General features: G+C 55.8%; 1 protein-coding gene across 1 annotated transcript; it reads left to right on the plus strand.

The window, feature by feature from the left end:
- Positions 1-5,448: 5,448 nt before the first annotated feature.
- On the plus strand, positions 5,449-9,901 carry LOC147726398 (uncharacterized). Its single transcript, XM_086962933.1, has 2 exons — positions 5,449-5,767; positions 9,279-9,901. The coding sequence occupies exons 1-2, from the start codon at positions 5,449-5,451 to the stop codon at positions 9,899-9,901; spliced, it is 942 nt and encodes a 313-aa protein (XP_086819059.1).
- The last annotated feature ends 267 nt before the right edge of the window (positions 9,902-10,168 follow it).

Consider the following 10,168-nt stretch of genomic DNA (forward strand, 5'->3'; position numbering starts at 1 on the left):
GATGGACTTTCACAGTAGCCCTGAGGAGCGCGTTTGAACCGGAAGCTACGTCCACCAAGAGAGAAACCGAAAAGGTCCCTGCTCTCTTCGGCAATCGGGATGCTGAAAAACGCATTTTTCAAATCAATCACCGAAAACCATGAAGCTGTAGCTGGAATCAGAGTCAGTAGCGCCGTGATGTCAGGCACAACAGGGAATTGAGGAACCACAATTTTATTTACCTCCCGTAAATCGATAACAAAACGATAAACAGGCGGTTTGGTAGGATCAGTACGTTTAAGAATGGGCAGTACAGGACTATTGCACACGTTTCCCCGAGTCTCCTCAATAACATCTTTCTCGATCAAATCATAGATGATCGCTAACAAAGCTCGTTCACCATCAAGGGAAATACGATATTGGGGAATACGTGGCAATCGCACATTCGATTTCAACTGAACAACATAAGGGGAGATATCAAGTAGGCCCACATCATTTGGACCCGTTGCCCACAAAGACGCAGGAAGAGAATCCAATTCCGGTGGAAGCTTATCGAGAGACAAATACATGGGAGAGACTACTCTCTCTCCTAACGTAAGCTTTACACCTGCAGGAGAACAATACAAAGTTGCATACAAACGTTTAAGCAAATCCAAACCCAAAAGATTTTCGCCACAACCAGTAGACAAAATCAATGGAGCTTCGAGCTCACAAGGCCCAATTTTAAGGGGCAAAGGGCGCGAAACTGGATTGCTAACGGGGGCGCCAGAGAATCCAACGGAAACATTTGTTAAGCCAGACAAAGGTGCGCCAGGGAGTTTCGAATGCATGATAGAACTTTTCGCTGCACCAGTGTCCAACAGAAAAGGCTCAACGACGCCCGATGTAGCAACTGCGACGTAAGGCCCTCTCTGATCAACCGGAACTGATACCACTCCCTCTCCTTGTCTTCGGCTGTCCTAGTAATTACTATCGTCAGTTCCCTGATCGACGTAATAATCGTCTACATTGTACTGCGCAGATCGTCCTTGCGATGATCCACGTTGATCGAAACAGTTATTAGAATTTGATGAATTGTCAGAACGGTCGTTCTGAGCACCACGACCTCTACCACGTGATGCGGTCTGTGAACCACCACGACCTCCTCTAGACGAAGTACCACTAGTACGGTCATTTAAAGCAGGACAATTAAATTTAATGTGTCCCTCCTGTCTACAATAAGCACATTGGTTGTACCCTAACGAAGATCTTTGGAAAGAGGAATCATTACGCGACTGCGATCGATTCGATTGCGACTGCGATCTATTCTGTTGAGGCGCATTCTGATTAGAACGCGGCGGATATGCTTGTTGTAACAACACTTTAGTTTTCAGCTCTTTCGTTTTTTATCGGCACGGTCATTTTCCTCTTTTTCTCTATTTTCGTAATATTGTGCCGTAGCCAATATCTGAGCTGAGGTAGAGACAGCCCACGCACTTTCTGAATTCTTCAATTTAGTGCACAAGTCGGGCAATAAGTTCGACACGAATTTATCTACAAACAACCTTTGTCCACCCTCAGTACCCATATCCTGTCCACTATGATCAACGAATGTTTCCTCAAACCTCGTAAAGAAGTCTGATACACTCTCATCTTTCTTCTGCTTACAAGCTGACAACTTGTCCCAATTTACCCTCATAGCTGGCATAAGCGTTTTCATTAATGTAATGATTCGCTGGGGGAGAAGTTCAATCAACTGATCGGGTTTAGTAGCAGCCACTTGTCCAGCGTCTGCCGCTGTAATAGCAGCCCAATCACCACCTAATTCATTCGCGTGATCTTGGTGACGAATCTTAGCCCATACCGGTTGCGGTACGACATTGCCAAACAACATGTCGATATCGGCCAGATTCATTATCGTAGCATCCACAAGCTGCGATAATTCTTTGTAATACCCCGCAGGATTTTTGCGAGGATCAGGCAAAGTTTGTTTCACCTGAAGCACTTCCGATCGTTTCCATGGGAGGTGTATCCACACTCTCTGGAAATGCGCCGCCACTGGAGCATTAACATTAGTATTATCAGCGGGTATCCAAACTGGCGGAACTTCACGCATAGGATATTGGCCAGACCCATCTCCTTTCTCAATGTCCTCAACGAACAATGCATGAGGAATAGGAGCGGGACGAAGAGATAGCAACCGCTCAATAGCACGTCGGACATTAGTGTCGACTATCAGTCCACTTGCGAACTGAAGCCGAAGTTCAGACAGGGCGGACAGCACCTCGTCAGGCGCAACGGCCACTATCTGATCATGTAAGAACTTGCACATTTCATCAAACACATATCTCTGAGTTGGTATGTTGAATTGATCAAACGTTTCAAGGACAACACGTGGTGGATTTCTAACAGGGTTTATCATCCAACCCATCGCCATATTGTATAGCGCAACACGTTCTCTATTACCAGGAAGCTGGCTACGTCTCTGAGGACCATCAAAACCAGCAGACCCAAAAACAGGTCCGAGCGACTGAAAGAAGTTTGTCGCAAGGGGAGAATCACGATTACGAGTAGAGGGAGAAGAGTAAGACACAGGACTAACAAGAGAAGGAGTAGAAACATTAGCAACAACAGGGGTTAACAACACAGGAGCAGTAGCGGGAACAGGAGTATGTGGAAGCGGAGGAGCAGTAGGAATAGAACCAGGCAAAGGAGCAGGAACAGTCGGAAGAGCGGGTGCAGGTTGAGGAACAGGTGGAGGAATAACAGGTGGAAGAACAGGTACGGCAGGGACCACAGGAGCTGCGATACCCTGTACGTACGGAGGTGGCGACTTCATAAGATAGGACATTAAAGAATCCTCAACTGCCTCTTCCTTCTTATCCGACTCCGTAGGCAAAGCAGGATAGCATTTATCTATGGACATACGCTGTAGCCTCTCAAACACTTCCTTATCCTTATCCTCCTTATCACGCTGAAACTGCTCAGCTTTCTTCACTATAGTAGCAACATTATCTCGCTCACTACGTTTATTTTGTCTGATTTCTTTCTGTCGGGCTTCTTTGCGCCACAACCGAAAGGCATCAAACATGGCCGGCCTTGATTTTCGTTCGAACAACTTTATTTCCAAATTATCTAAGATCGACGCTTCGAAGCTACCGTGAGGTGGCCAACGAAGATCGCCGTCTTTCTTTGTATATTTTATCCAATAATCATTAAAAGCAATCGGGCCTAGCCCATGTTTGCTATATAAATCATAAGTAGGAGTTCCAACCGGAGGTATCGGACACGAGTCCTCCAGCAGGGAATCCGCACCACAAGGTCTAAAGCAACTGAACAAAGTACTGCGACCAGGCATCTTGCACACTAGCCGAGTTTCACAAACTTCAAGGGTTACGGGATTTCGGGATTTACCAAGTCCCAGCAAAAACTAAACCCTCGGTCTTTGGCGGCTGCAGTCGTCAAACAAATACAACAACAACAAAGTACGCTTAGCAAAGTGTCACCGACAAAAACACTCACACAGCGTGTACAACAAAAACAAACACTAGTGTTTACAGCAAAGACACTCGCTAAAGTGTCTACAACCAAGAACTCTGGGAGCGACCCACCAATACTTAACTCAAAGAACAATGGCGTCCTCAGGAAGGCCCGTCAATCGTCTCGCTATACCAAGGTCTACGCCAGGCGCCAAAACAGGTCTACAGTCAGGGCAGCAGTCCGTCGCAGCCGTTAGGAGGCGGGAATCTTCGCGGGAAAAGTCTTCGGGCCACTTATTTCGACAACAGGATCGATGAAGCGGGGTGCACCTTCCCTCGGAGATTTCACACGAAGTTCCTCACGATCGTCGGGCTTGGACCGGTACCACTGATGCAGCCCCACGTTGGGCGCCAACTGAAGGACTGGGTTCTTTTGGACCCAGCGGTGCCAGGGCACAACACCTGAAACCTTCGTGGGTAACCTGCTCCGGCGTACAAGTCACAGAGACACGGGACACTTCCTTCGGCGTCAAAGAGTCAAGGTTTATTTACTGCAGGGAACACAGAAGTCACAGGAAGTACATCGAGTGTAGTTCGGGGAGACTGCTTCAAATTGTATTTGTGAATCGCTCCTTTTATACAGTTTTTACCCATAGGATAACATGATACACAATAGTTTACAACCTGGTTCCCACAAGTCGCTCTCAGAGGGGTCGTTTAGATCACTTTGAAACACACAAAGTCCGGAACATAAGTGCGGAAACATTTGGCGGTTCCCAACTGTAAAAACCCATCTTCCCACCATTAGCAAATTCCAATCAGCAGTAAAGTAGATCGAAACAGGAACGAAGACAGGTGCAAAGGAAGACGGAGACAGTGGGGAGATCGGAAAGGGTGTAAAAGGGGAGTGTCGAGAAGCACGAGATACAGGCATCAAAGGGACGTGCCTAATGAGATGCACGGCTGAGACAATAAGCCCGTGCGGCAAGATGAGCCTCGAGCGGCGCCATCTGCCTTACAGTAGCATCCCCCTCGTCATAAAGACACCTACAAAGAACATGTGTCTTCCGCCATATCTTGGAAGTCCCAGGGTCGCGAAGCGGACAGCGTCCGTTCGCTGGCTACTTGAGGGCAAGAGACAAAATGGATGCCGTATCTAAGATGGAACCCGTGGGTACAGATGAGAAACCCACATAACAAACGAACGGTTTAAGTTAGCACAGCGAAACTGCGCACACTTACTAAACTCGTCATTTGCGGTTCATAGATACTAGACTCGACCATATTCGTGCGAGTCGAAAACACCACTTACAATTGTCACGGAACCTCACGGCGGGGGCGGGGGGTGGAGTCGGGCCGGGTGGGGGGGCAGGGTGGGGCGGAGGCACTGGGGGGAGTGAGCGAAGGCGGCGGCGCGACGGGCGAGCGGGGTGGGTCGGGGTGGGTCGGTGGGAGTGGCGGGGGCGAGTCGGGGGGTAGGAGATGGGTGGTGGGTCCGGGCGGGCATGAGGCGTGCTTTGGGGGGGGGCAGGGGGCAGTGGCGCGGCCTGGGGGGAGGCAGGGGGGGTGGGGGCGAGGAGGGGAAGTGGGGCCGAGTTGGGGTCCCAGGGGGTGGGGCGGTCCAGGGGGATGGGCGGGGGAGGGGGGTTGGGAGCTGGGGGGTGGGGGGGTACCGTTGCGGCGCGGAGGTCATTCGGCGGGATGGGGGAGGGGTGCGGCGATGGGGTGGGGGTTTGTCGGAGGGGGCGGCGCGTGGGGGGGCGAGGGTGGTTGTTTTTACCCTGGCATGCTGGACTCCACCTTTTTTCCTTGGCAGGAGCTGTTGGTAAGGCGCTCGGGGGAGCAGCATGCGGCTCCCACCCACCGAGTGGATAGGCCGGCTCTGTTTGGTGCGGACGGCCGAGCTCCAGCGAGGGACCTGGCTCAGGGACTTGGTGAATGGAGGCGAGACGCGTCTCCGCAGGCCCCTCCCCGATGGGTCTCTACGGCTGCCGGGGGTGGGTGAGTAAGGATGGACACGACTATCTCTGAGTTGCCTGCGAGTGTGGTGCATGGGAGGGAGAGTGTGGACTTGATGGACTTGATGCGGGTGTGTCGTGAGAGAGCGGGTCTGAGCCGGTTGGAACCCCAGGTGGGGGGCCGGAGTGGTGTGGAGCCGGCCGATGGTGAGTCGGAGGAAGAGGGTGAGATCCAGGAGGATGGGGGGGCTGGTAACGTTGTTGGAAGTGTATTGCAGGTGCCAGCAAGGCAGGAAGCACCCAGAGTGACGGCCCCCTCGGCTCAACTGGTTAGGCGGCGGGATCCAGCAAGGACGCCGACCTTGACGCCAGGTAAGACAGGGGACGGCGCGGGGAGCGCTAAGAGGCGTTGTGTGCAGGTGTCAGTGGGGTCGGGGGGCGATGGGGAGGATCGGTGGCGGCTGGTGCGGGGACGGTATGTACAGGACGCGGGAGTCGGTACGGACGGCGCGGTGCCGGGCGGGGCTGCACCGAGCGCGGGTGGCGAAGCCGAGGCGGCGGGTGACAAGGCGTCGGGCGGAAAGGAGGCGGCGGGGGGAAGTAAGGAGAGTTGTGTGATTCCGGTGCGGAAGCTGCCGTACATGGGGTTGACCAAGCCGCTAGGGGCCCACCTTTCCGCGGCGACGAAGGAAAAGATTTGGAAAGGGGAATACATAGATATTTTGAAGCTGCTACAGAGGGAATTGACCTCAAAAGAGGGGTCGAAGGAGGAGGAGCAGGCGTTGGCAAGGCGCCCTAAGGTTCCCCTGACGCTGGACAATTGGTCCGCAGCGTTCCTCATTTACGCGAGCGTGTATTGCGAGAAGTTCCCGGACAGGTGTGTCGCGCTGTTTAAATACATGGACGTGGTGAGCAGGGCGCAGGTGACTTACGGCGGGTACGCCTGGTCGCACTACGATGAGGAGTTTCGGGCGCGCATGGCGGGGGACCCGGAAGCGCAGTGGGGGGAGCTAGATTCGGACCTGTACCAGCAGACGATGGGAGGGGCCAAGTTTGGCCGCACCATTTACACGGCCAGCGGTTTGCCGCTGGCGTCTCCCCCCTTTGCGGCGCGCCCCACCCGTGGGGGGGTGGGACAGGGAGCCTCTGGCAGCCAGGCTGCAGTCGGGGCCTGCTGGGATTTTAACAGGGGAGTCTGCGGGCGGGCGGCATGCCGTTTCCGGCACGAGTGCTCTTCATGTGGACGGAACCATCCGGCGCTGCGGTGCTGGGGGCCCGGAGGCCCACCAGGGCAGCTGCCCGCGCAGGGACGTTGACTTGCCAAAGGGGGTCCAGGTGGGGGAGGGGAGGGGGTAGAGGGGGGGGAGCCGGAGCTCTGGGAAAAGGCTTGTACGCCGGTTAGGATCGAGCAGATAGAGCCCTGGTTGGCGGCGTATCCGCGGGCGGAGGATGCTGATGTGCTGCGCCGGGGTTTCCGGGAGGGGTTTCGGCTGGGGTACGAAGGCCCTCGGATTGCTCGCTGGGCGGACAATCTAAAATCGGTGAACGCGCACAAGGGCATGGTGAGGGAGAAACTGTTCAAGGAGGTCAGGGAGGGGCGGATGGCGGGCCCCTACACGGCGCCGCCGCTGCCAGGCTTGATCATTTCCCCCATCGGGGTGGTGCCTAAGAAGGAGGAGGGGCAGTTCCGACTGATACAGCACTTGTCCTGGCCGGAGGGGGAGTCGGTCAATGCGTACATTTCGGCGGAGTTGGCGTCTGTGACTTACTCGTCGGTGGACGTGGCGCGACATCTGGTGGCGGGACGGGGCGCGCTGTTGGCAAAATGCGACATCAAGTCGGCCTTCCGACTCCTTCCGGTGCACCCGGCGGATTACCAGTTGCTGGGGATCCAGTTTCAAGGTCTCATCTTTGTGGATAAGGCGCTGCCGATGGGGTGTTCCATTTCGTGCGCACTGTTTGAGCAGTTCATCTCATTCATTCAGTGGGTTTTTTCCAGGCGCACAGGCTCGGAGTCAGTGACGCACTATCTGGATGATTTCTTCCTGGTGGGGCGGCCCGGTGCGGCAGACTGTCAGCGGCTGCTGGATCGTTTGGCCGGGTTGATGGGGGAATTTGGGGTTCCCTTGGCGCCAGAGAAGACGTGCGGTCCCAGTACAGTGTTGTCCTTTCTCGGTATCGAGCTCGACTCGGTCGCCATGGAAGCACGCCTGCCGGAAGACAAAAGGGTGGCAATGTTGGCTTTGGTGGATGGCATGTTGGCAAAGAGGAAGGTGACGGTGCGGGACATGCAGGTGTTGTTGGGACATTTGAATTTTGCGTGCCGCGTGGTGCGGGCGGGCCGAACGTTTTGCCGGCGTCTCGGCTTGGCGTTGTCGGGTTTGCCGTTGCCACATCACCATGTGCGCCTCTCTGCGGGGATGAAGGAGGACCTGCGCATGTGGCTGGCGTTCTTGGAGCGTTTCAATGGTGTGCCGATGGCGCCGGCGGAGGACTGGGAGTGGGATGTCACCATGTACTCGGATGCGGCGGGCGGCGGAGGTTTCGGGCTGTACTGGGAGGGAAAATGGTGTGCGGAGCAGTGGCCCGACCATTGGCAGGCGGGCGGGAGGAGCATTGCGTTCCTGGAGTTGTTCCCTTTGGTGGTGGCGGTCACGGTGTGGGCAGGGGCGCTGGCACACAAGAGGGTGCTTTTTCGCGTAGACAACATGGCCGTCGTGCAGGTAGTGAACAGGCAGTCGGCTCGGGATCCGCAGGTGCTGAAATTGATGCGGGTGTTTGTCCTGCGGTGCTTGGAGAATGACATACTGTTTCAAGCGCGCCACGTTCCCGGAGTGGACAATGACATTGCTGATGCCTTGTCTCGTTCACAGTGGGAGAGGTTCCATGGGCTAGCCACGGCGGCGGAGGAAGTCAAGACGCCGGTGCCGGAGGAACTGTGGTCGGTGGGCGAGGCCGGGTCGTTCAGTTGGTGAAGACGTCGGTGGCAGTGTCTACGTGGAAGGCGTATGAACTAGCGTGGGAGGAATTCCTGCAGTCAGGTGCAGTGCGGAGCGGGGACAGGTGGCAGCGCGAGGAACAGGTGGTAAGATTCATGCTGGCGCTCATGGATAGAGGCTTGTCGCGGGTGTCGATTGCGGGCAAGATGTCGGCGGTGGCGTTCATGGGGAAGATGTGGTGGGGTTACCCTCCGTCGGCAGGGGAGCTGGGAACCAGGCTGTTGGAGGGGTGGGCGAGGGAGAGGGGGGCGAAGGTGCGGCTGCGCCGTCCCATCACGGTGGACTTGTTGGCAGGAGTGATTGGCGCGCTTCCCGAGGTGTGCAGGGATGCAGGCGAGACGGTGCGTTTCTCTACCTTGATGTCATGGCTTTTCTTTGGGGCATTTCGAGTGTCGGAGTTGCTGGGCGCGAAGGGGAGGCGGGGGGCGTTGTGGGGGGACGTGGAGGTTCGGGCCCAGGAGGTGGCGGTGTGTTTGAGACGCTCGAAGACGGACCAGCGGGGGGTTGGTACCTGGGTGGTGCTGGGGCCGGGCGACAGGGAGGGGGTGTGCCCGGCGGTGTGGGGCAGGAGGTTGATGGCCGAGGGTGACGAGAAGGAGGGGGAGGTTTTTGGTCGGGGTGAGGGGGGCGGTGTGACGGCGTCGCAAGCGTTGTGGGTTCTGCGGCGTGCCCTGCGGTGCATGGGGGAGGAACCCCTGGCGTTCGGGACGCATTCTTTTCGGATCGGGGCGGCGACGGAGGCGGCACGGAGGGGTTGGGCTAAGGAAGAGATACAGAGGCTGGGTAGGTGGAAGTCGGACTGTTACAGGACGTATGTGCGGTTGAGGGAGGCGGATGGTGCGTCGTCGCAGTGATTCCCGATTTTCATATATGTGTCTTTGCAGGTGCTGTGGCGGGGCCGGATGTGGCTGTCCTGAATTTGTACATTGTGGGTCATTCGTTCGTCAAGAGGGCAGAACAAGCGGAGTGGGACAGGCATCAGGCGCTCAATTTGGGATTGGATGCGGGGTTGTACAGATGTCATTGGAGGGGGAAAGGGGGTAGGCGTTGGCATGAGTTATTGCCGTTGTTGAACACACTGGTGAGAGGGGGGGTGTGCCCGGATGTGGTGGTGATTCACCTGGGCGAGAACGATTTGGTGCAGTGCAAGGGGTTGGCGCTACTCAAACAAATGACGCAGGACCTGAGGGAAATCAAGAGGCAATGGGCGGGGTGCCATGTCATATGGTCTGAGTTTATTCCCAGGCGGGTGTGGAGGGGAGCTGAGCGCCCAGGGGCCATAGATAGGGCACGTAGGAAGATCAACCGCGAGATGCGTGAATTCTGTGCCAGGGAGGGGGTGGGGAGGATGGAGCACCCGGAGTTGCGCTATGGTGCGAACTATTTTTTCCGGGAGGATGGGGTTCACCTGTCCAGGTATGGCATGGAGCTGTATGTAGTGCAGCTGAAGGAGGCTTTAGATGGGGCCCTGGGGGTGGTCAGGTATCCCAGGAGGCTGGAGTCCTAGGGGGGGGGGGGGTCGAAAGTCATATACGACTTTCGAGTGGCGCTGTCCTAAGGTGATAGGGTGGTGTTGCTGGAGGCCTGGGACTGTATGGTAGCGGGGTGGGGTCATGGAGGTCATTAGGGGCATTTAGTAGGGGCAGGTTGATGAGCGGATGTGGTTGTATTACTGTGGTTGTATTACTGTTGCAATGTTCGGGTTTACATTTAGGGGTGGGGGTGGGGGGCTGTCAGGCAGTTTGTTATTTAGTGAGCAGTAGTTTTGTTCGGC

Source organism: Lissotriton vulgaris, chromosome 3_1 (genome assembly GCF_964263255.1).
Source record: "Lissotriton vulgaris chromosome 3_1, aLisVul1.2, whole genome shotgun sequence".
Classification (NCBI taxonomy): domain Eukaryota; kingdom Metazoa; phylum Chordata; class Amphibia; order Caudata; family Salamandridae; genus Lissotriton; species Lissotriton vulgaris.